The sequence below is a fragment of the Onychomys torridus genome, chromosome 7 (assembly GCF_903995425.1).
Source record: "Onychomys torridus chromosome 7, mOncTor1.1, whole genome shotgun sequence".
Taxonomy (NCBI): Eukaryota; Metazoa; Chordata; class Mammalia; order Rodentia; family Cricetidae; genus Onychomys; species Onychomys torridus.
Window position 1 is genome coordinate 59544954 of NC_050449.1, and position 26293 is coordinate 59571246.

General features: G+C 40.9%; 1 protein-coding gene across 3 annotated transcripts in view; it reads left to right on the plus strand.

The window, feature by feature from the left end:
• The window catches only part of Csnk1g1 (casein kinase 1 gamma 1), a 137525-nt gene that overhangs the window by 87243 nt on the left and 23989 nt on the right, over window positions 1-26293 (plus strand). For all 3 annotated transcript variants that reach the window (XM_036192650.1, XM_036192652.1, XM_036192651.1), the window contains 6 exons: window positions 3633-3784; window positions 5759-5993; window positions 13976-14061; window positions 16358-16442; window positions 16709-16857; window positions 18432-18536. In XM_036192650.1, coding sequence (XP_036048543.1) covers window positions 3633-3784; window positions 5759-5993; window positions 13976-14061; window positions 16358-16442; window positions 16709-16857; window positions 18432-18536 — 812 coding nt within the window. The remainder of the gene's footprint in view (window positions 1-3632; window positions 3785-5758; window positions 5994-13975; window positions 14062-16357; window positions 16443-16708; window positions 16858-18431; window positions 18537-26293) is intronic.

Sequence of the window (26293 nt, forward strand, 5' to 3'; positions counted from 1 at the left end):
TCACTAAGACCTTCTGAAGTTTTACCTGCAGCAGACAGGAACTCCTCATTCTTTTAAGTTTCTAGCAGAACTTATTGTTGACATTATTGTTAGAAATTATAGGTACTGAGCAGTGGTGGTGCATACCTTTAGTCCAAGCCCTTGGGAGGCAGAGGCAGGCGCATTTCTTTGAGTTCGAGGCCAGCCTAGTCTACAAAGCTAGCTCCAGCACAGGGTCCAAAGCTACACAGAGAAACCCTGTATGAAAAATCAAAAAGAAAAAAAAAAAAGAAAAGAAAGAAAGAAATTATAGGCATTACCCAAAAATGCTTTTGTCGGGTTTTTAGTAAATATGGAAACTTGTGACAAGGGGATACCTAAGTTTGATATTGAAGGTTGTTGAGATGTTGAGAACAAGCAACTTATTAGTCTAATTTTTAACTAAGTAGACCTGACTTGGAGCCTGTGTTTAAAAAGAAGATAGTGTGCCTAGACTTAGAAGTCAGCGGTAAAGGAACAATGTTTTTATTAAGTAAGGTTAGCTTTGGTTTTTCTTTTTCAAATAAAGCATGTAACTGTAGCTCAGTTAGATTAGGAAAAATCTAGAAACAGTTATAGAGGTGTAGTTTAATGATAGACCATTTACCTAAGGTTCAATCCCCAGCATCTTAAAAATAAATAAATAAATAAATAAATCGGATATAGATGGATGGAAGATTCAATTTGGGTGTGATTATTCCACAGACATCAGATATCAGGCTCTTTTGGTTGCTACATCTATTCCTGTTGCTATATTGTATTTTGAAGGTACTTTTTGATTCTCCTTGGCTTCTGGAGTTCCATAAGTTATCCCATCCACTAGAATCAGCTCTCTTGAAAGGGCTTTTCTAGATAGCACCACCCTATCCAGAAATTTCTGCTGCCATCTCATTGACCATTTCTATAATTAATTGTAACTGTGCAGGTTGCTTTTGCAGTGGTGAGAAGTTCTAGGGACTGGAGAGATAGCTCAGTCAGTAAATTTAAGACCAAAAAATTCAACACCTCTCCCAGTACCCAGGCACAGTGGGGTGCACACTTGTGTTTTCAATACTAGGGATGCAAAGACAGGAACAACACCTAAGGTTGACTCTAGCATACACACAAATGTATACACACATGCATACACATCTGCATTGCACACACATAAATACACACACAACAAAAAAGTTCCTTTAGTAAATAGGGAGAAAGAAACAATGAATGTTGCCAGATAACTAACAGACCTGCTACAACTAGCTCTGAGGAATATAATACTAATGTTAGGGAAATAAACTTTTAGGGACATTTAAAAAAACTATTAAATTGAGTATAAATTTAAAATATCCCCAAACTCGGGCAGTGGTGGCGCATGCCTTTAATCCCAGCACTCAGGAGGCATAGGCGGGCAGATCTCTGTGAGTTCGAGGCCAGCCTGGTCTACAGAGCTAGTTCCAGAACAGGCTCCAAAGCTACATAGAAAGACCCTGCCTTGAAAAAAAAAGGAAAAAAAAAAGAAAAGAAAAGAAATAAAGAAACACGGGACTGGAGAGATGGCTCAGCAGTTAAGAGCACTGGCTGCTCTTCCAGAGGACCAAGTTCAATTCCCAGCACCCATGTGGCATTCACAACTAACTATCTGTAACTCCAGTTCCAGGGGATCTGGCACTCTCCTTTCATACAGATATACACACAGGCAAAACATCAACACTCTTAAATAAATAAATATTTAGGGGATGAGTGGTGACCTGGCGGGGAACGCTTGGGGGGGGGGGTGAGCAGGAGGAGGGATGAGGGGGCAATCTGTAGTTGGTATGTGGAATGAATAAAAAATAAATATTCCCAAACTCTATCTATCATGTGTTTGATAGATAAAAGCAATTAACTTCTTTGGTAGAATGTTCTACATTGAATTTCTCAGCAAGACTCCTTGGAAACAACCGTTAAACTTTGTATGTTTAAAATCTTGAAAAATGACTTCGGAACAACAGAAGGAGAAAAAAGACAATTCAGTTTAAATCCGTTTTTCTGTTTGGAGACAGAATAAAAGTAACTCCAGAACTAGTAGGAGCAAGAGTACCCTAGTAGATGATATAGACTAGGTATGACCATATTAAAATATTCAAGTTGTTTAGGGTCTAAGAGGAACAAGATTAATGCGGTATGTGAAATGCATTGTGGCAGTGAATCACAGTAACTCCAGATACATAAGGCCTTCCCTGGGGGAAATATTGCTTCTGCCTATATTTCATCCATATTAATTAAAAACAATGATGGTTAGAGAGACAGCTCAGCTGTGAAGAGCTCTTCCTGCTTTTCCAGAGGACCTGTTACTCCAGCTCTGTTGGATCTTATGCCCTCTTCTAGCCTCCATGGGCACCTGTACATGCATGGCATACATAAATAAAAATTTTCAACTTTTAATTGAACCGTCTCTCTAGCCCCCAAAGTAATTCTTTTAAAAAAAATAGCCGGACAGTGGTGGTGCACACCTTTAATCCCAGTGCTCGGGAGGCAGAGCCAGGCAGATCTCTGTGAGTTTGAGGCCAGCTTAGTCTACAGAGCAAGATTCCGGACAGGCACCAAAACTACACAGAGAAACCCTGTCTCAAAAAAACCAAAACAACTACAACAAAAAGATGGAGGTGGATATGGTGATGCACACCTTTAATCTCTGGCTTGGGAGGCAGAGACAAGCGTTTCCCTCTGAGTTAGAGGCCAGCCTAAAATGTAAAATAATATATACATGTGTGGGGTGGAAATGTTGCTGCTAGATGAGATAATTTTTTTTAATGTTTTGCAGCTTTCTAAGTACCCACTGTTCTCATTTGTAATTTTATAAACATTTACTGAATGCCTTGTTTTTATAATTCACTTTAAAGAGGAATTCATTCACAAGTTGCTATTTAGGTGAGAAAATCCAGATTTTTAGCTTCACATATCTATGAATTTCAAATTTGCTGCAGCTTTTGAGATTTTAGTTTCTCCTTTTCCTTTTTATAATTAACAGCAACCAAATGCTAAGTGTCTGCTGACTCCTAGCTGAGAGAAAACAAAGCCCTGTAGAGATTCTGTGTGAGATGGAAGCCAGTTGTTCTGGCCCAGGGCCAGGCTGCACCTTTTGACCTAGCCTCTTCAATCTGACTTCTCCTTGGGCAGCAGTTGCAAACAACTCCCTGTGGCTTTAGCAGTAAGCACTGGGGTGCTAATGAAACCAGCTCATGTAACAAGGTCTGTGTCAGCCTGATTTGAGCTCAGCTGCCTTTGAACCTTTTATGATACTTCACTTTCAGCATCCTTTGGGAAGAATAGTTTACACTCTGAACCAATAATGGAACAGGGACCATTTTCTTTTATATAGTAGTGGAAATGCCTTTGGCACTCTGGTATTAAATAACTGCTTATTTGAACATATTGTGCAATGACTTAGCCTTTTCCACCCAGTAATGGTTCCCACTGAAGCTATTATTTATACTCAGTTTAACTTTTCCAGGAGGGACTGTGAAAGGAAATTGAAATCTCACAGATTATACTTTCTTTATATTATATTCATTGCTAATGCAGTTGTGTTACATTTTGGTTTTTGTGTTTCCCACTCTGCACCCTATACCTCCCCCCCCCCCCCCTGCTTTCAGGTGAAGGTCTCCCACAGGTATATTATTTTGGACCATGTGGAAAGTACAATGCCATGGTGCTGGAGCTCCTTGGCCCTAGCTTGGAGGACTTATTTGACCTCTGTGACCGAACGTTTACTTTGAAGACGGTGTTAATGATAGCCATCCAGTTGGTGAGTTGATGTGCTATTCCACAAGATAAATAGATCCCTTGCCCATATCCTTATGGGCCTTTTGCTGATGTATTAGCTGTAGTGACATCCCAATTAGTTTTTACAGCTTTAATAGCCTTCTAGAAGAATCTAGCAGACTTCTGAAAGGAAGGAACTGTTACAGCTGCTGCCTTAGCTTGATTTCTATGTATAATTTGGCCACAAAGACTCTTGGCCAGTATGTAATATGCTAAACAACTAAGGTAAGTTCTTGGTTACACAGCTTAGAGGGTTGCAAAAGGGTTAACTGAGAGAAGCCACAATGCATCTGCAGTTTGCTCTATTGTAAGAATTTGCACCTTGAAGCAGAACCTTTTCTGTAACTGAAGTGGAGGAATATAATTTACATAGGGAGAAAGAGGACGAATAGGTGGAGTTGTGCACATTCAAGTAATTGCTTCAGCGTTTTCTCTATGGGTCTTAGGCACATAGCTGTAAGGTTTTATCATGCCCTCCTCCTCTCTGTTGAAAGCTAGAAACAATTGAAGGTACTACCCCTGCACTAACATTCATTCAGAAGTCATCTTTGCAGCCAAATTACATACTAGCTCCAGCTTAAGCAATTAGAACAGTCTCTTTGAGATGTTTTTTTAGACCTTCAAGGGAAGAATTCAAATGTTGGGTGGTTTTTGTTTTGTTTTGTTGAGATGTTCTCATCAGCTTAGACTGGCTTTGAACTTCAGATCTTCTTGCTTCAGCCTCCTGAGTATTAAAGTGGATGTGTACCACCACTCCAACCTTCAGCTATATCTTAATTCATTTGAAGTAGTGATGGTCTCACCATTATCCAAAAGCAATTTGGAAACACTTGAAAACTGACCAAATTCAAAATACTTAAGTCTCCCTTTCTACGTTCATATCTAATTAAATTTGAGACAGTGTACAGTTACTTATTTCAAGCTCTGGTCACCACTATAGCGTAAAGACTGTGCATCCTCCTCCTGCTGCCAGCTGGCTAGCTGATATCAGGCTAGCATTAATTTAACTAAGCCTCTGTTTTCTTATTTCTTCAATACCGAGATTGGGATTAGAAAATCCTGAGCAACTGAAGACAGAAAGTGTGGGCAGGAGATGAAGTGGTAACTGCTCCTGCCCCAGAGGGCAAGTTTGCAAGTCACAGTGTGTAAAGTATTACCATTTTAGCCAAGTTCTGCCTCATTTTTCCCCTAATCTGAATAGTTGTTACATATTTTAACAAAAAGTACTAGGGATAGGGTGTGCTGGAGATAGCAGCTAAGAGTAGTTACTGCTCTTGCAGAAAACCTGAATTTGGTTCCCAGCACCCATATTAGACTGCTAACACTGCCTGTAACTCCAGTTCCAGGGAATATGACAGCCTCTGGCTCTGTGGGCACATGCACACACCTGGTACATGTAAACTCGGGAAGGCACATAGACATACAAATTAAAAAAAAAAAAAACTTAAAATGTAGATAAATAAATAAATAATCTGGCTGCCACACCATGTCAATAAATAAATAAATAGATTAATTAATCAATCAGTAAATAAGCAAGCAAGCATGATTTTAAGAATAAATATTTTGGGCCAGGCATAGTGGCACATGCCTTTGAACCCAGAAGCAGTCAGAGAGCTCTGTGAGTTCCAGGACAGCCAGAGCTTGTTTTTTTGTTTTGTTTTGTTTTGTTTTGTTTTTCAAGACAGGGTTTCTCTTTGTAGCCTTGCGCCTTTCCTGGATCTCACTCTGTAGACCAGGCTGGCTTCAAGCTCACAGAGATCTGTCTGTCTCTGCCTCCCAAGTGCTGGGATTAAAGGCGTGCGCTACCACCGCCCGGCCAGCCAGAGCTGCACAGTGAGAACCTATCTCAAAAAAAGAAAAAGAAAAGAAAAAAAAGGGAAGCATTTTGGATCTTTGCCCCCCCCCCCCTTTTGCTTATTTCAAGGTATTTCTTTTTTTTTTTTTCTCTTTCTTTTAGCTTTCTCGAATGGAGTATGTACACTCAAAGAATCTTATTTACCGAGATGTCAAACCAGAGAACTTCTTGATTGGTCGACAAGGCAATAAGAAAGAGCATGTAATACACATAATAGATTTTGGACTGGCCAAGGAATACATTGATCCTGAAACCAAAAAACACATACCTTACAGAGAGCACAAAAGCTTAACTGGAACGGCACGATATATGTCTATCAACACACATCTGGGCAAAGGTATGTTTAGAGGGGCAGGTCATGTGAACAACTTTCCTTTCTGGTATTACTTTATTGTGCAGTACATTGTGCATTACAACTTGTACCATTTGTTGCATCACAAGGTAAGTGAGTTTTTTGTACTTAAGAGAGTGAAATGGTAAGTAAGTAATGTTCCCAAATACCTTAATACTGATGGAGACTTAATTCTTTCAGCTGTGTTTCTTTTCTTTTCTTTTCTTTTTTTTAAAGATTATTTATTATGCACACAGTATTCTGCTGGAGTGTATGCCTGCAGGCCAGAAAAGGGCACCAGATCTCATTATAGGTGGTTGTGAGCCACCATGTGGTTGCTGGGAATTGAACTCAGAACCTCTGGAAGATCAGCCAGTGCTCTTAACCTCTGAGCCCTCTCTTCAACCCTCAGCTGTTTTCTGATGCTTCATTCCTCAGCAGTTTAAGAGCTTGAGTTACTGCAACAATATAGTAGTATTTGAGTAGGTTTAATAATGAGACTTGTATTTACACATGTATAACTCTGTATATGAGCAGACAAAAGGAGAACATCAGGCTGTGTCTGTGTTAGTGAAGCATGGATTCGGAGGCTGGAGAGATGGCTCAGCAGTTAAGAGCACTGGCTGCTCTTCCAGAGGACTAGATTTAGTTCCCAGCACCCACTTGAAAGCTCACAACCATCTGTGAGATCTGGTACTCTGTTCTGACCTCTTTGGCACCAGGAACACACATGGTACAGACATACAGTCAGGCAAAATGTGACTTGGATAGAATGTTTAGCCCAGTGGGTCATTCCATGTGGTGGTTATCTTTTATTATTCTACAAGGTGTTTTGAACATCTACCCTGTGTGATAGTAAAGTACTTCATCATCTTGATGTGCTGCCATTGTCACTAGAATTATCTCTGGTGTGGGGTTTCATGAGGCCCAAGTGTTCTTCAGGTCAAATCTAACATGTCATAACATTTTGTTTGTTCGCTCCATTTTGTAAAGAATTCTCTCACAGGGTAGTGGTGGCACACACCTTTAATCCTAGCACTTGGGAGGCAGAGACAGGCGGATCTCTGTGAGTTCGAGGCCAGCCTGGTCTACAGAGAGATTTAGGACAGGCACCAAAACTACACAGAGAAACCCTGTTTTTGTTTGTTTGTTTTTTAATTGTTTGTTTATTTATTTATTTATTTTTGTTTTAGTATATTTATTTATTAATTTTTTTTCATTTTACATATCATCCCCAGTTTCCCCTCCCTCTCCTTCTCCCGCCTCCTCACCTCCCTCCCACTCTATCCCCATCCACTCCTCAGAGTGGTAAGGCTTCCCATGGTAGTCAACGAAGTCTGGCATACCAAGTTGAAGGAGAGCCTAGCCCCTCCCCATTGTATCAAGGCTGAGCAAGGTATCCCACCACAGGGAATGGGCTCCAAAAAGTCAGTTCATGCACCTGGGATAGTCCTGGCCCTGCCGCCAGGGACCCCACTAACAGATCTAGCCACACAACTGTCACCCACATTCAGGGGGCCTAGTTCAGTTCCATGTAGGCTCCCGAGCTGTCAGTCTAGAGTCAGTGAGCTCCAAGTAGCACTGGTCATCTGTCTCTGTGGGTTTCCTCATCGTGATCTTGATCCCCTCCTCCTCCTCCTCCTTCTCCTCCTCCTCTTCCTTCTTCTTCCCCCCCCCCCAAGGCAGAAGTTCACTTCTGATGGTTGGGTGTTTTTGGGGGGGGGGAAGCTGAGGATCAAACCCCGGGCCTTGCACTTGCTAGGCAAGCACTCTACCTTTGAGCTAAATCCCCCCCCCTGTTGTTTTACAATCTTTCATCTAAGCTGTTAACACCCAATGAAACCCTGTTTTAAAAACAACAAACCCCCCCTCTGTCTCTTTGTCTCTGTGTGTGTGTTGTGTTTTGGTTTTTGGTTTTTTTGTTTGTTTGTTTTTTTGAGACAGAGTTTCTCTGCCTGCAGGCGGACTTTTCTTTCCCACCAGCCGGTCCCAAATAACTGACACAGAGATTCAGTATTAATTATAAATGCTTGACTAACAGCTCAGGTATGTTACAGCTATCTTTTACATTTTAAATTAACCCATATTTCTTATCTACGATTTGCCATGTTGCTTGGTAACTTTTCTCAGTTTGGCATGCCTATCCTGCTTCTGTCTGCATCTGCTGAGACTCCAGACTCTGCCCTTTCTTCTCCCAGCATTCTCTGTTTGGCTCTCCTGCCTAACCTTATCTGGTTCAGCTATTGGCCAGTCAGCTTCTTTATTAAACAAATCTCAGTGACATGTTCACACAGTGTAAAGGAATATCTGCCTCACAAGTTTCTGAAATTAAAGGCATGTACCACCACCATGCCTGGCAAGAATTCTTGAAATTGGATATGGTAGTGTACATCGATAATCTCAGCACTCTGGAAGCAAAGGCAGATGGCTCTCTCTGAGTTTGAGGCCAGTTGGAGCTACATAGTGAGATCCTGTCTCAAACAAAACTCACAAACTGTCTCAGGTGTCACATCAGAGAAGTTTCCATCAGAGCTCTAATGTTGCCGGTTTTGAAATGTGTTATATTTTGTAGGTTGTAATAAAGGAGAAAGACTCTGGGAAATGTAATGTCAAAAACTCAGAGGATTGCTTTTCATAATTTTGTAATGGAAATGAACAAAGTGGAAGGCCTCCTAGCTGGCATTACGTCAGATGAGCCACCTCACACTGATTGAGACAGCCCCATTTGTGTTACCTAATGGTTAAAATTAAAGTGAGACCACTGGGGGCTAATTCATTGCTCTTTTTCTTTGAACGTTTAGTCTAAAATTGGGGTGTTGTACATGTAAAGCAAAGCACATCTTTCTTATAAGCTGAAAGTGAGCCTGCACCATGTTAAAGATGTTGGTATCCTTTTTTGGTTTTTCTGTGTGCATCCCTGTCTGTCCTGGAACTCAGAAATCCATCTGTCTCTGCCTCCCAGGTACTGGGATTAAACATGAGTGCTACCACACCAGGTTGCCAAGGCTGGGCCTTTTTTTTTTTTTTTTTTTTTAATGTTTATGTCTTGTTTATTTCCTAGTATGGAAACTTCTTTAAAAACAAATACCCACTGTGAAAAGTTGAATTAATGAATTAAACAAGTGCAGACTGTCCAAACAAGTATGGAGTTCCAGGACAGGCAGGGATACACAGAGAAACTGTCTTGGGGGAAAGTAAAATTAAGACCTAATGATTTAACGTTGATTATTTTAAAAATTTAAGAGCTCAAAAATTATTTTTCAAATGATCTAAATGACTATTTTTATATAGGAAACTGAGACCCAAAGTAGGTGAGTGAGTTAGCTGTGTTTTCATTTCATTGGACTGAATTAATAGAAATGGTGAACCCAGACCTAGATTTCACACCTGACTTAGGGTACCATGGTTTTTCTGTTCTTGTTCCACAGCTGTGCTTTTATCCTTCTCTGGACTTAGAAAGCTATGGGTTTTCTTGGGTGGATGGGTGGGTGGGTATTTGAAAAATCTTTAAACCTGTGGAGAGCTCGCCCTCTAGTGCTCACTTAACTACAATTCAAGCACGTGCCTAGTGGATTTTCTTATCAAGAGGCTTCCTATAGCACACAGGAAACAGTATACAAATGGAGAGGTGTGGCCAGGGGGGGCGGTGGCACACGCCTTTAATTCTAGCTTTCAGGAGGCAGAGGCAGGCGGATGGATCTCTGTGAGTTCAAGCCCAACCTAGTCTACAAAGTGAGTTTCAGGACAGCCAAGGCTACACAGAGAACTCTATCTTGAAAAAATAATAATAAAATGAAGTTGGAGAGGTGTGATACTTTGTGAGAATCTCCCTTGATGTGTTTTCCCTTACTGATCTGCTCACCTCACATACTCTGGTTTTATCCTTATTTTTTATATTCTGTTAACAAACTTTTGTCTGACTTCTTGTTTTCAATCATGTATAATGTTTTATTGAAAATTTCAAACAACCCATGTAAACAAAAGTGTCTGGAGATCTTGCTGATTTATTTCATTCTTTTAAAGACACACACACACACACACACACACACACACATACCCCTCTGCCATCCACCTCATTTTTTCTTTTAATCCTAGAGATTTTGAATCTAGGCACAGAATTATGCTCCAGTCATGGGTGTCTTCTTTTTCTATTAGTAACTGACTTTTTAGGCTCAGTAGCCCATTCCTGTAATCTCAGTTCTTTATAAGCAAGGGGCAGTCAAATCACCAAAAGTTCAAGGATTTCCTGAGCTTCATAGTCAGTTCCAGGCCATCCTGGGTACCAAGTGAGACATCTTTCTCAAAAACAAAAGAAAAAAAAAATCAATGAAAATCATCCTTCCATCACAGTACTATTTACAAAGTTGCCTTTTCTTTCTTTCTTTCTCTCTCTCCCTCCCTCCCTCCCTCTCTCTCTCTCTCTTTCTTTCTTTCTTTTCTTTATGCACATATCCCTGCAGGCCAGAAGAGGGCACCAGATCTCATTACAGATGGCTGTGAGCCACTATGTGGTTGCTGGGAATTGAACTCAGGACCTTTGGAAGAGCAAGCAGTGCCCTTAACCTCTGAGCCATCTCTCCAGCCCCAAAGTTGCCTTTTCTAGAAGGCGGTACTCTTAGTTGAAGAAGAGGACCTAGAAGGCATTGGGTAGGAAGAGTGTTTGGAAGGCAGATATGAAGTAGTAGTAAGATATGTACATGTGAAAGAGAATAAAAAAATTTTTAGGCTGGGCGGTGGTGGCGCACGCCTTTAATCCCAGCACTCAGGAGGCAGAGGCAGGCGGATCTCTGTGAGTTCAAGGCCAGCCTGGGCTACCAAGTGAATTCCAGGAAAGGCGCAAAGCTACACAGGGAAACCCTGTCTCAAACAAACAAACAAACAAACAAACAAACAAAAATTTTGTAGCTTTTTTAAGATTTATTTATTTATTATGTATACAGAAAGAGGGCGCCAGATCTCATTACAGATGGTTGTGAGCCACCATGTGGTTGCTGGGAATTGAACTTAGGACCTCTGGAAGAGCAGTCAGTGCTCTTAACCTCTGAGCCATCTCTCCAGCCCCAGAATAAAAATTTTTAAGTTTAAATATTTTCACCTACCCTGTAGAGTACTATTCATTTTTGTTAAACTATTTATTCAACAATTCGTGTGTGTGTGTGTGTGTGTGTGTGTGTGTGTGTGTGTGTGTGTGTATGTAAAATCTGTCCTTATATTATTCACCTCCCAACTCCTCCTGGACCTCTTCCAGCACATGTTCCTCTCTCCTTCATCTCCTCCTCTTCCTCCTCCTTTTCTTTTAAATGACCCACAAGTCCAGTGAGTGCTGCCTTCATGAGCATGAGTCATATCCCGAGATCAAATGACTCCCACTTCCCCCAGCAGCCGTCAGTCACTGATGGCTAAGCTTCAGCAACACCTCTCGCACTCAGGATGGAATTACTGATGCTTGATCCTGTGCAGGTAACTAGTGCTGTGAGTTCCTGAGTGCAGTGGCCATTTCCTATCTTAACGACAGTGTCTTTCCCCATCCTCCAATGCTTACATTCTTTCCTCACCTTCTTCCTTGGTGGTCCTTGAGTCCTGCTGGAGGTAGAGATGTCCCAATAAGGGGGACTCAGTGCTCACTTATTCTCAGAACTTTGAAAATTATAAGTCTCTCAGAAACTTCTCTGGCCAAATTTGAGAGCAGCATTAATATATGAATATAGACATAAATATTTAGAAGGCAGTTTGATATGTCTTTAGCAAAACAGCAGTAGTAGGTTTCCCACTTAGGCCTGTTTCCTCTAGCCATGAGATTTTGACCAGTCTTACAATAGCACTACTCATTCCTTTTTGTACAAGTTTCACATAATTTGAGGCAGCAGTTATGCATGTTGTGTTGTAATTTTAGTCTATAATTTTTCCCAGCCTAGATGACAATCTTAGATTATACTTTCTGCTCAAAAAATCAGAATCAAGTTGAAGGCAGTACTTAGCAAAAGTTTTGTGGTGCATTCCTATAATCCCAACACTTGAGAGGCTGAGTGAGGTATTAGGACTGTGAGTTTTAGGCCAGCCTGTCTTAAAAAGTAAAACAAGGGGTTGGAGATTTAGTGGTGAAGGCCCTGGGTTCGGTCCTCAGCTCCAGAAAAAGGAAAAAAACAAAAACAAAAAAAAAGAAAAGGAAAACAAGTTGAAAGTAGTCTCTTAGTTTCCCCATGCACTTTTTCCTACCTTTTTGAGTCAGAGTCTCATGTATCCCAAGCTAGCCTTGAACTCACAGAGACCATCTGCCTCTGCCTCTCTGCCTCTTCAGTACTAGGGCCAAAGATGTGCACCACCAAGCTCAGCTGTAATCTCTTTTGGTGAAGCTCTAAACTCAGCTAAAACAAAAAGTAAACACATAAGTTATGCCTGTAATTTTAGCACTTGGAAAGTAGAGGCAGGAGGATCATCCTCAGCCACCGTGTGCTAGATGACACCTTAGCTTGAAGCTCCAACCTCATTAGTAAAAACCCAGAGTCAGATATTAGTGTGAAAGATCAAGGAAAGCAGAGCAGCAGCTACTTGAGAGTTCTTCCTCCCCTGCACCCCCCCCCAGATGAGGGCCGAACCCAGGGCCTTGTACTTGCTAGGCATGCACTCTACCACTGAGCCAAATCCCCAACCCCTACTTGAGAGTTCTTACCTCAACTAATCCTCAGACTGAATGGGGCAATCCTGTCTCTACTTCCCTAATGCTGGGATTAAAGGCATGAGCCTCCCAAGTGCAGGGATCAAAGACTTGAGCATCCCATGTGCTAAGATCAAAGGCAGGCACCACTACCTCCTTGCTCTGTTTCTCTTTTAGACTGGATCAATCTTGTGTAGCCCAGGGTGGCCTTGAACTTCTGATCTTCCTGATTCCTCCTCCCAAGTGCTAGGATTAAAGGTGTGTACCACCCCTGCTTGGCCTCTGGTTAACTAGTGGCTAGCTCTGCCCTCTGATCTCCATGCAGGCTTTGTCAGAACACGAACACAATATCCTAGAGTAAAACAAGAACAGTAAATATAATAAGATGTCTGTGATGAGCCATAACTGGTAAATTCAAAGTAGATGCATATACTAGTATTCAGTTAACATCCAAAGATGCTTTTTCAGATGAAATAAATTTCTGTGAACTTTTCTGCAGTTAGTAATTTATCTTCCCATTTTAAAGGAGAGCAAAAACTAACCACTTGTTTTAGTCAAGTTCCAAGGATAGTAACTTGTTTTGTATATCCACAGAAGTCACCTTAGTACTAAACTTGCTGGGGTTTTTTAAGTGGTTATGGGTTACATGGAACAAATGGAAACCAAGAAGTGATTGTTCTCTGCTGACTTGAAACCGAACTGTATTTATTTATTTGTTTGTTTGTTTATTTATTTATTTATTTATTTAGGAGGAAGGTGAGTCAGGGTTTCTCTGTGTAGTTTTGGTGCGTGTCCTGGATCTCACTCTGTAGACCAGCCTGGTCTACAGAGTGAGATCCAGGACAGCCAGGGATATCACACAGAGAAACCCGTCTGGGAGTGGAGGCAGGGGGTGCTAAACATGTATGCTAGGCATTCTGCAGCTTGTATCTTTGCAGGCCTAGACAATGGGGACTGTCTGAAAGTAGCTTCAGCTGCCCAGTCTGCTGCTCACTTTCCTTTATGGTAGCCAAAGGGTAACTGCAGCTCATACGCTACAAGTCAGGTTCAGACAGGTAACAGTGCTGAGTAAGGAATGGTTTGCCCACTGTCTAGCATTAGGCCTTGGTCTTAATTTAGAATTTGCTCTTCACTTGCTATTTACTTGTTAACAACAAGGAAGGTCACCTACTGTTTTTCAGTTTTGACCTAAAATATTATTCCTGGTTTAGGTATACAAAGATTAGTAAGCACAGTCTTTCCCAAGCAGAAGGGCTTGTGGGGATTATTGGTTTTAAAGCTCTTTCTGCTGTAATAACTGCAAACATAATGTGTGATCTGTCTTTCCTGTTAGAGCAAAGCCGACGAGATGATTTGGAAGCCCTGGGCCATATGTTCATGTACTTCCTCCGAGGCAGCCTACCCTGGCAAGGACTCAAGGTATCCTTGAAAGTGCTTTGTCTCTCTGCTCAATTCATAATGAAAGGGCTGCTAGCTAGGTGTCTCTAAAAAGCACAAAGGGGAAGGTTGGCTTTCCAGATGAGAGGCAGGGATTAGTGACATTAGTCACACTGTAAGTGTTCACCTGGGCTTTGGGAGCTCCAGTCTGTTCACATTTGGCTTCCTCACCTTTCTGTCTTAATCCTGCCTCTTTGTGTTTGGGTTTTCCATAATCCTTCCCCTCATTCCCTCCCGCCTTGCCCATGCTGCTTTTCTCTGCATGTTGGTGTCCCTCCCCCACTATCATTATGTCGCCAGAGGAGTATCGGGAGTTCTAGAACAAATTGATGACAGCAGCTGCCACACATTTACCAAAAAAGCCATCATGGTTTTCCAAGCTCCTAAGGTGAACCGGAAAATATTTATTCATCCTCCATAGACAAAGGACTCAACTAAAATAGCAGGAAAAGATTTAGGCTTAACATTGTTGTTCAAATACATTAGTAAATAAGTAAATAATAGCCACGTCTTGCAAAAATATAGTTTTAGTCACTTCTTTTTGCCTCAAGACAGGGTTTCTCTGTGTAGTTTTGGAGCCTGTCCTAGATCTCACTCTGTAGACCAGTCTGGCCTCAAACTCACAGAGATCTGCCTGCCTCTGCCTCTGCCTCCCCGTTGCTGGGATTAAAGGCATGTGCCACTACTGCATGGCTGAAATAAGTTTTCCCAAAGTCCTTTACATAATTTGAGGTATTCCTACACCTTCCTCCAAGTAAGCATAATAATTCATTTTCCTATGCTGTCTAGGACATTTTCTCTGATTGAACACAGGGCCTTGTACATGCTAGGCAAGTGTTCTTTCTCTGAGCTACAGCCAAAGCTCTATTCTCTTTAAAAAAAAAAAAAATTCTTAATTTTCTCTCCTGACACCTCTCATCCATAATCCTCAAGTCATGAATGTCTTCTCATTGATATTGAGTTTTTTCAGATAGCTACACATACTGCTTACTGATCATGTAGCCAAACAGTTCATTAGTATACAGCCTTGTAAACTTGCTTGGAACTCTTGTGGACCATGTAACCCCATTTTAGCAGTAGTAATGGATTTTAGAATCTCTCCAATTTACTTTCCTTGATATTACTTAAATCTGGATGAAGTAGGCTGACTGGAGCCTAATGAAGAGTCCAAGGTCCAAAAGCTGTGTGTGTGTGTGTGTGTGTGTGTGTGTGTGTGTGTAGTCCTGAGTATGCCACATTTTGGATTACTTTGACACACTGATACACACTTATTTGTTAGCCATGCCTATTCTGCAGATAACTTTTGTGTCTGGAAAGGTTTTGTTTGTTGGTTGGTTTCCCCTGTCACTAAGCTATATCCTCAACCCTGGTTACCTTTATTTAAAGGATTTTTTCACTTCTTGTCCTTCTGACAATATATATATGTGTGTGGTTTTCTCTCCTTTGAAATAGAAAAATAAATTAACTGCAGAAAAGTTGACAGAATTGTGTGAGATTTCATCTGAGAAAACATGTTCTTTCTTTAGATGTCAACCAAATACTAGTATATGCATCTAGTAGAAAATGGATCTGATGATCATAGAGGGAGAAGGCTGAGTCACTATTGGCTTCTCTCAGTGGCCAGGAGAGTCTTCTAAGCTGTTGTAATCTTTTTTTCTTTTAAGTTTTATTTATTTATTTATTTGTTTGTTTGTTTTTTTTCCAGAGCTGAGGACCGAACCCAGGGCCTTGCGATTGCTAGGCAAGCGCTCTACCACTGAGCTAAATCCCCAACCCTGTTGTAATCTTTAAAATACTGCTGCATAACATTTTTATTTTCTTCTCCTCTCTGTTCTTCTCATCTGAGAGTACTAAACATATTTTCAAGTGAAACTTTCTAGAACATAGCAGAAGTTTATGTATATCTAAATACAGAATGTCTATACATTCTTACTTGTTAAAGAGAAAAAAAGTGAGATCCACTAACAATTCCTGCCAGTTTTAAAATAACTATTATGGTGGCTAGAGAGATGCTTCAGTGGTGGTTTAAGAGCATGTACTGCTCTTGTGGAGCACTCAAGTTCATTTCCTAGCATCCACATCAGTTAGCTCACAGCACCTGTGACTCCAACTTCAGGGAACTAGTGTTGTTTGTGGCCTCCTTGAGCACATAGTCTAAATATAGATACACAAATAATTGAAAGTAAAGTCTTGAAAATTATAACCCCAGTGTCTGAGAACATATTTAAACTTACTTAGTATGTTTTTCCAGATAATTTTCTTTCTTTACTGTCTACAGGCTGATACATTAAAAGAGAGATATCAAAAAATTGGTGATACCAAAAGGAATACTCCCATCGAAGCTCTCTGTGAGAACTTTCCAGGTAGGATGCTAAAAGGATAATAGAGACAGTATGACTAACACTTTGAAGTAGGTTATATCATAGTATCTATAAACACCAACAGGTGTTGGCCAGATCATTTACATTTTTTCTTCTTCTTATTCTGCCCAAGGAAGGTATCACTTTTATTCGGTCCTTAAAGAAAACATTAGTGTCAAGTAATCTGTACATATATCTCTTGTGTGGCTCAGAGATAACATCTGGGGCATTCAGCTAACAGGCATGGCTTTTTACCTTTTTCTTAACAGAGGAGATGGCAACCTACCTTCGGTATGTCAGGCGATTAGACTTCTTTGAAAAGCCTGATTATGAGTATTTACGGACCCTCTTCACAGATTTGTTTGAACGGAAAGGCTACACCTTTGACTATGCCTATGATTGGGTTGGAAGGCCTATTGTAAGTATCCTTTTAAAAAAAATCTTGCTGGGTGGTGATGATAGTGCACGTCTTTAGTCCCAGCTCTCAGGAGGTGGAGGCAGCAGATCTCTGTGATTTTGAGGCCAGCCTGGTCTACATAGTGAGTTCCAGGACAGCCTGGGCTGTCACACAGAGAAACCCCGTCTTGAAGAACCAAAAAAAAAAAAATTCTCAGGTCGGTATCGCCCCATCTTTTTACTTGCCAGTCCTTCTGTTTATATCTTTGAGGGGAAATTGCTTGCATTTACCAGCCTTTTCCAAGTAACACTGTAGGTTGCTGTCATTAGAACTATTAATGAGTTATATGGTTTTTGGATGATGACTTGTGGGGGCTGAAGAGATGGCTCAGCAGGTAAGAGCACTTGCTACTCTTCTTACAAAGGACCCAGGTTCAGTTCCCTGAATTTACATGGTGCCTGACAAACATCTGTAACTCCAGTTCAAGGGGATTCAGTGCCCTGCCTTCTTCTGCTCTGTGAGTACCAGACACATGTGGTGTTCATACACTTAGTTAGGCAAACCCTTATACACATTAAAAAAAAAAAAAAAAGATCCTCAAAGATTATAATGTATCTCCTGAGATACTAGAATTTTTTATTGCTATAGGTCAGGTCCCCTGGAAATGGAATTACAGACAGTTGTGAGCTGCCATGTGGGTGCTGGGAATTGAACTCAGGACCTCTGGAGGAGCAGTCAGTGCTCTTAACCACTGAGCCATCTCCCCAACCCCAAGATACTAGAATTTAAGCCAATTTTTACACATTTCTTTTAACTGATTCACAGTTTAGTTTTGTCTGTGCTATAGAGGAACTTGACTTCTGTAGGAATATATATATATATATATATATATATATATATATATATATATATATATATATATTCAGCACCTTAGGAAACTTGGATTCTACAGTATCAGAGACTGTGCTAACAGATAATGCTGCAAAACAGTTATTCTACTTCCTAAGGTAGCCTGCTCTCAAATGGATTATTTAGGACCAGACTACCTTCCCTTCTGCAAATGACCAAATTCGGGAAAACAAAATGATTTGAAAGAAAAACAACAGTGGGCTGGAAAGATGGCTTAGCAATTAAGAGCACTGGCTGCTCTTCCAAACGACCTGGGTTCAATTCCCAGCACCCATGTGGCAGCTCACAACTATCTGTAACTCCAGTCCTAGGGAATCCAACACCCTCTTCTGGCCTCCTTGAACACTGCATGTATGTATGTGGTGCACAGACATACATACATATAACACCCATACACATAAACATAAATTTAAATTTTTTTTAGAAAAGAAAAGTCAGATTCCTGCTCTGTAAGAATTAACATGCTGCTGCCCTTTGCAGAGCTATTACATTAAACTTGTTTTCCCCATTTGGCCATTTGGGTGGAAGTTTTTGAAACAGGGTCTTATTGTGTAGCTTTGACTGTCCTGGAACTCACCAAGCTAGCCTCAGACTCACAGAGATCCACCCAACTCTGACTCTGGGATAAAAGGTGTGTGCCACACCATGCCAGGGTTCCCATTTGACATTTACTTTCATTATTCTAGCCTACTCCAGTAGGATCAGTTCATGTCGATTCTGGCGCATCCGCAATAACTCGAGAAAGCCACGCGCACAGGGATCGGCCATCACAACAGCCTCTTCGAAATCAGGTATGTGTTAGGTTTTAGTCGTTTTAATCATAACCCTTCCTCATAGCTAATGTTAAAACCCAGATTCTCCCTCTTCTCTGTGTTAGTTGTTTATGTGGAGTTAAGAAAAACAGCTAGTTTAGTATGACATTGGAGCAACTGTCACAGCATGTGAAAAAGCATTGAGATGAGGCATATAGACTAAAGAACCTGGGCCTGATCCACCAACTGTGGTATCGCAGACCTTTAACCTCAGCATTGGGTAGAAGCAGACTGATCTCTGTGAGTTCGAGGCCAGTTCGGTCTACATAGGGAGTTCCAGGCTAGCCCTGGCTGGATAATAAGACTCTGTCTCCAAAAAAGAAAAAAGAATCTGGGCCTGAGGAGATACTCTGGTTTTTAGGAGACCTGATCACTGGCTATGAGTTAGGATCTACGGTCCAAAGGACTGCTGGACATGCAGATGTACCACATGGTATACTTGGAGTCCTCTCTGCAGTTGAATCTAGAGCTTAGGCCAGTTGTACTCTTTGCTTGGTGCTAAGGGTGATGATTTGCCTTTTCAGCTGAATTGCTATAAACTGCATCCTGCACAGTTTCAGTCATACCCAGGTTGATTTGAAAGTTGTGTAAGATACCTTAAAGATACAATGCAGGGCTAGAATATTTGCCTGGCACATACAAAGCCATGGGTTCAGGGTCTGGCATAGCCACAAAAAAAGGAAGATTCATCTATGTTTAGAGCTCAGTGTGATGGGACAAGTCTTTTTCTTTTTCTTTTTTTTTTTTTAATTATATTTGTGTTTTAATTTTACACATCAGCCATGGGTTCCCCTGTCCTCCCCGCTCCCGCCCCTGCCCCCACCTTCCCCCCATCCCCTCCCCTCCATTCCCATCTCCTCCAGGGCCAAGACTCCCCTGGGGATTCATTTAAACCTGATGGAATCAGTACAGGCTGGTCCAGTCCCCTCTTTCTAGGCTGAGCAAAGTGTCCCTGTGTAAGCCCAAGGTTCCAAACAGCCAGCTCATGCACTAAGGACAGGTCCTAGTCCCACAGCCTGGATGCCTCCCAAACAGTTCAAGCTATTCAATTGTCTCACTTATCCAGAGGGCCTGATCCAGCTGGGGGCTCCACAGCCTTTGGTTCATAATTCATGTGCTTCCATTCGTTTGGCTATTTGTCCCTGTGCTTTTCCAATCTTGGTCTCAACAATTCACGCTCTTATAGTCCCTCCTCTTTTTCGACAATTGGACTCCTGGAGCTCCACCTGGGGCCTGGCCAAGGATCTCTGCATCCACTTCCATCAGTTATTGGATGAGAGTACCAGCACGACCATTAGGGTGTTTGGCCATCTGATCACCAGACTAGGTCAGATCAGGCTTTCTCTCAACCATTGCCAGCAGCCTAACCCTAACCCAACATCAAATTAAATGGAGAGAAACTCAAAGCAATACCACTAAAATCAGGAACAAGGCAAGGCTGTCCCCTCTCCCCATACTTATTCAATATAGTACTTGAAGTTCTAGCCAGAGCTATAAGACAACATAAGGAGATTAAGGGGATACAAATTGGAAAAGAAGAAGTCAAGCTCTCCCTATTTGCAGATGACATGATAGTATACATGAGTGACCCCAAAAATTCAACCAAGGAACTGATACAGCTAATAAAAACCTTCAGCAACATAGCAGGATACAAGATCAACTCAAAAAAATCAGTAGCCCTCCTATATACAATAGACAAACAGGCTGAGAAGGAAATCAGAGATACATCACCCTTTACAATAGCCACAAATGATATAAAATACCTTGGGGTTACTCTAACTAAGCATGTGAAGGACCTATATGACAAGAACTTTAAGTCCCTAAAAAAGAAATTGAAGAAGATGTCAGAAAATGGAAAGATCTCCCATGCTCATGGATAGGCAGGATTGACATAGTAAAAATGGCGATCTTACCAAAAGCAATCTACAGACTCAGTGCAATCCCCATCAAATTACCAACACAATTCTTCACAGATCTGGAAAGAATAATACTCAACTTCATAAATGGAAAAACAAAAAACCCAGGATAGCCAAAAGAATCCTGTACAATAAAACAACCTCTGGAGGCATCACGATCCCCGACCTCAAGCTCTACTATAGAGCTACCATGATAAGAACAGCTTGGTACTGCCATAAAAACCGACATGTGGACCAATGGAATCAAATTGAAGACGCTGACATTAACCCGCACACCTATGAACAAATAATTTTTGACAAAGAAGCCAAAAATGTACAATGGAAAAAAGAAAGCATCTTCAACAAATGGTGCTGGCATAACTGGATGTCAATGTGTAGAAGGCTGCAAATAGATCCATATCTGTCACCGTGCACAAAACTTAAGTCCAAGTGGATCAAAGACCTCAACATAAATCCAGTTACTCTGAACCTGATAGAGAAAGTAGGAAGTAGTCTTGAACACATTGGCACTGGAGATCACTTTCTAAATATAACACCAGTAGCACAGACACTGAGAGAAACGATCAATCAATGGGACCTGTTGAAACTGAGAAGTTTTTGTGGAGCAAAGGACACAGTCAACAAGACAAAGTGACAGCCTACAGAATGGGAAAAGGTCTTCGCCAACCCCACATCTGACAGAGGGCTAATATCCAGAATATATAAAGAACTCAAGAAATTAGACATCAAAATGCCCAACAGTCCAATTAAGAAATGGGCTATAGAACTAAACAGAGAATTCTCAACAGAGGAAGTTCAAGTGGCTGAAAGACATTTAAGGGACAAGTCTTTTAATCCCAGGTCTTTTAATTTGGAAACAGTAAGATTGCTGTAAGTAGAGGCCAGAATGGGCTACATAGTAATATTCTTATCTCAAAAAGCCAAAATAAGTAAGTAAATAAACACAATTTCCTCTCAAGGGAAGAGAAAGTGAACAAAATCAATTAGAATCAATAGTACAAGCTATTAACAGAAGTAATGTTGGAAATACAATTCTGAGTGATATTTTCCTAAAACATCTTCTAATGAAGTTCCAGTTTTTTAACAAAAAAGACACTTGAAAAGAATGTATAGAGCCAGGCAGTGGTGGCACACACCTTTAGTTCCACCTCTCAGGAGGCAGAGGCAGGCGGATCTCTGTGAATTCAAAGTCATCCTAGTCTAGAGAGTGAGTTCCAGGACAGTCAGGACTTCACACAGAAAATCTGTCTGAAAAAAAAAAAAGAAAGAAAGAAAGAAAAGAAAAAGAATGTATAAAAGAGAAAAGGAATACAAGTGAAACCGTAATCATTATATCTCTGCCCTTTTTTTGGGAGTTGGGTGGGTCTCTTTTTAGTCTTGGCTGTCAAAACACTCACTTTATAGACCAGGGTGGCCTGCAACTCACAGAGACCCACCTGCTTCTGCCTCCCAAGTGCTGGGATTAGAGGCGTGAGCTACTACCACCTGGCTTGCCCATTTTTTAATTAGTGTAATGGGTTTCGTTAAGCCAATTTTACACATGTATTTCATTGTTCTTTGTTCAGCTGCCCTCCATCACCCTCTTGTCTTCTCTCTCACTGATCCCCTCCTTCTCTTCCAATGGTCCAGTTTCTGCTTTACAAACACACACACATTTTTTAAATCTAGATTGTCCATATGAAAGAAACTGAAACAATTTGTCTCCTGCCCCCATTGCCCTGTCTTGTCTCCTCCCTTCAGTAGTGTCCTTACTCTTCCCACTTTCATGTTGTATAGTCTGTGCTAGGGATTGGCAGGTGCAGACACTTGCTGCCAAGCCTAATGACCTCAGTTCAGTGCCCAGGATTCACATGGTGGAAGGAGAGAGGGATAAGCAGGGAGCTCTTATTTCCAAAGATCTGACAGGTAGATAGGCCATGAAACCAGGTAATAGCACAAGGCAGAACAGATAAACATTAAAAACATTAAAAGGTATTACCACTTGGAATTTGTTTTTGTTTTGTTTGAAACAAGGTCTCTATAGATCAGAATGACCTCAGAAACACACAGATATCCCCTGAGTGCTGGAATTAAAGGCATGGCCCATCATGCCCAGTCTCATTTTGAATTCAAAGGAAATACTTCCCCTAGTCAGTGCATGGTAAATTATTTCACTGGGAGAAAAAAAATGCCTCATTTGAAATGCTCTTGAAAGAAGTAGAGATAGACAAGAAGAAAGAGTGTGAGCAACAACATTATACATCTAATCAAGGCTAGAAAACTAAGAACCCCCCCCCCATGCTAGGCTGGAGAATTGTTGGTCCTTAACTTCAATAGGTACTTGGGATAAAAAACAAAAGACTGAGAATGACAAAATTTGCTTTAAAGTTGTTTTTTGTTTTGTTTTGTTTTGTTTTGTTTTGTTTTTTGAGAGGGTTTCTCTGTATAGCTTTGCGCCTTTCCTGGAACTCACTTGGTAGACCAGGCTGGCCTTGAACTCACAGAGATCCACCTGCCTCTGCCTCCCGAGTGCTGATATTAAAGGCGTGTGCCACCACCACCCTGCTTAAACTTTTTTATTTTAACTTTGCAACTAGTGTGGGAAAAAATAAGAATAAATTAAAATATGAGGACCTGAGTTCAATCCCTGAACTTGATTTTGATCCAGAGCTATTCTTGGTGACATGAGCTTATAGTCCCAGTGCAGGAAAGGTAGAGACCCTGGTGTTCAGTGACCAATCAGCCTGGTGAAAATCCTCAAGCCCCAGGTCCCAGTGAAGAGACCATGTCTCAAAAAGCAAGGTGGCTGACTTCTGAGGAACATGACCTCAAAGGTTGTCCTCTGGCCTCCACATGCAAACAAACATACATTTATGTACACTTGCACTCACATAAACATATACCTTTAGACATAAACACAATACACACAAAACATTTCAGCACTGTTCCATACTTCTGGATAAGTCATAGAGTATTTGCTCAGCCTGCACAGGAGCTTGGGTTCAATCATTCACACACATGTGAGTGTAAATAAATATACATTTCAGCCCTTTCCTTTCTCTTTCTTTCCTTTTGGGGGCTGGGGGGGTTCTAGACAGTTTTTCTGTGTATCCCTAGCTGTCCTGGAACTTGTTCTGTAGACCAGGCTGGACTCAAACTCAGAGATTAAAGGCATATGTCACCATCACCTGGCCCTCTTTCATTTTAAATTATTATTTCTTGTTTATTTTTGTTCTGAAGATAAAACTGAAGACTTTACCCAAGTGTGCTTCTAGTGAGCTACATTCTTAGTGCAAGCCTTTTCTTCCAGTTTTATCTGACTCAAAAAGAAATGTAAAAACAACTTTTATGGAATTGGGTGGTAGCTCAGTCGGTAAAATGCTTGCCTTGCAAGCATGAGGACTTGAGCAGTATCTGAAGAACATAAGTGAAAAAAATCTGGGTGGGGTCTGGAGAGTTAACTCAGCAGTTAACTTGCTGCTCTTCCAGAAGACCCAAGTTAACTTAAAAATATAACTTTAAAAACCAAACAAACAAACAAACAAAAACACCTGGGAATGGTGGCAGACACACATCTGTAATCCCAGTAGTGTGGAGATTGAGACAGGCTGTCCCCTGGGGCTCACTAGCCAGCCAACCTATCTTACTTGGTGAGTTCAGAGCCTGTGAGAGACCATCTTTCCTAAAAAGAAAATAAAATGTAGGTGGTCTACAGAGTAAGTTCCAGGAAAGGTGCAAAAGCTATACAGAGAAACCCTGTCTCAGAAGAAAAACATGCTAACTGGCCAGTAAATAGACTTTTTGATGTTTTTATTGATTATAATCAGTCATAATCAATAATCATAGTTATACATGATGATGGGTTTCATTATGACAATATTTATTCATCACCCTCTCCTTTCCCTTCCCACTCCCACAAATCCTTTCTTCTTCCTAACTAGTTTCACTAATCCTTTCTTCTTCCTAACTAGTTTCTCTTCTACTTTCATACCATGGTTTTGTTTGTTTTGTTTTGTTTTTTGGGTTTGTTGTTGTTGTTTTAAGATTTACTTATGTGTATATGCAGATGCCTGAAGAGGACAGAAGAGGGTATTAGATCTCCTTGAACTAGAGTTATATAGGCAGTTGTGAGCTCCCTAGTGTGTGCTAGGGACTGGACCCTCTGGTCCTCTGGGAGAGCCAGCAAATGCTCTTAACTGCTGAACCATCCCTCCAACTTCCCATATCTTCTTTTGTTTTTAGTGACCATTGAATTTAATTAGGGTTACTGACAGGGGAATGGACAATTTACCAGGCTACAGGGCTGAAGAAAATGTCCCCCAGCAACTATTAACTGCCTATAGTTCCTCAAATAGAGGAAAATCTTTTACCTCTACTTACGTTTTTGCTGCTGTTGTTTTGTTTTGTTCTTGTTGTTTGTTGGATTTTCGAGACAAGGTTTCTCTGTGTTGCAGCTCTGGCTGTCCTGGAACTTGCTTTGTAGACAAGGCTGGCCTCTAACTTGCAGAGATCCACCTGCCTCTGCCTCCTGAGTGCTAGGATTAAAGGTGTGTGCTACCACTGCCTGGCATTTTTTTTTAATTCATACATATGAGTGTTTTGTTGGCATGTATGTCTTTGTGCCTTGTGTGTGCCTGTTGCCCACAGAGGTTAGAAGAGGGCATTGGATCCCCTGGAACTGGAGTTACAGACAATTGTAAGCCACCATATGGGCACTGGGAACTGATCTGTAGTCCTCTGCAGGAGTAGCAAGTCCTCTAACTGCTGAGCCATCTCTCTGGTCCCCTTTAATCCTTTAAATCTTGGGAAGATGGGCACTGTTGTGGCACACACCTAAAGCAAGGGATCATGAGTTTGAGGCCAGCCTGGGCCTACATGATGAGATCCTATCTCAAAAAGTATACAGTTTTATAGAACTAATACTACGTAATAGTGTAAGGCCTTAAATATTCTACTTAAACTTTACTACATTAGTTGTATCTATTCTAACGTTAGAAAAACAGATTTAATCTATTATCTCTAGGTATCAGACAGTGTCACTAATTTTTTAACATGGTATAATTGTGCTGTACACGATAGCCTTATTTTGAAAACCTTAATATCTATCAACAGAAATAATTGGAAGGGAAACATCAGAGCAGTGTGTACTCTAATCCCAGCTTCATAGGTCACTGGTGAGATGATGGTTTGCCAGTTCAAGGCCAACCTGAGCAATTTAGCAAAAGCTCCATTGTTGGGGGCGGGGGTATGCTTATAATAGTTTGAACTCTCTTATGGTGCTGTCAACACAAAATCCTACCCTACTTTGTAGAAATTACATAGTAAGCAAGTTAATACATCTACCTCCTTATTGAACTGCCTCATCTCTGCAGGAAATCACAGCAAATATGGCCACAATCTTTTACAATGCTATTATTATCTATGTGACCTCATAGTCTATTAATAACGATGAGTAAATTGTAGCTTTATAGGAAATGTCTTTACCAATGAGCTTTAAGGATTCCTGTCAATGAAACCCTTAGAGGGAGATAGTTAGTATGGAGCCTCAAGCTATTGCCTTCTCATACTTCCTTATTTTTCTTTTCTTATTAATTTTTTGACTTGCCATACTAAGTAATGGAAGTTTCTTATATGTATGTTATTATACATTGTTCTAATTCATTCCTCCCCTCCTCTGTCTTCTCCATTTTCTTTATAGAATACACATTTATAGCTACCAGCATTTCTGAGATTTATAGGCTCCTTATCTAGTGTTCATGTAGAGCAGCAATATTGCACCCCAACCCCTGCTGCTATTGTTAATCAGCAGCAATTAAAATTGATTTACTAATGCCTCATTAC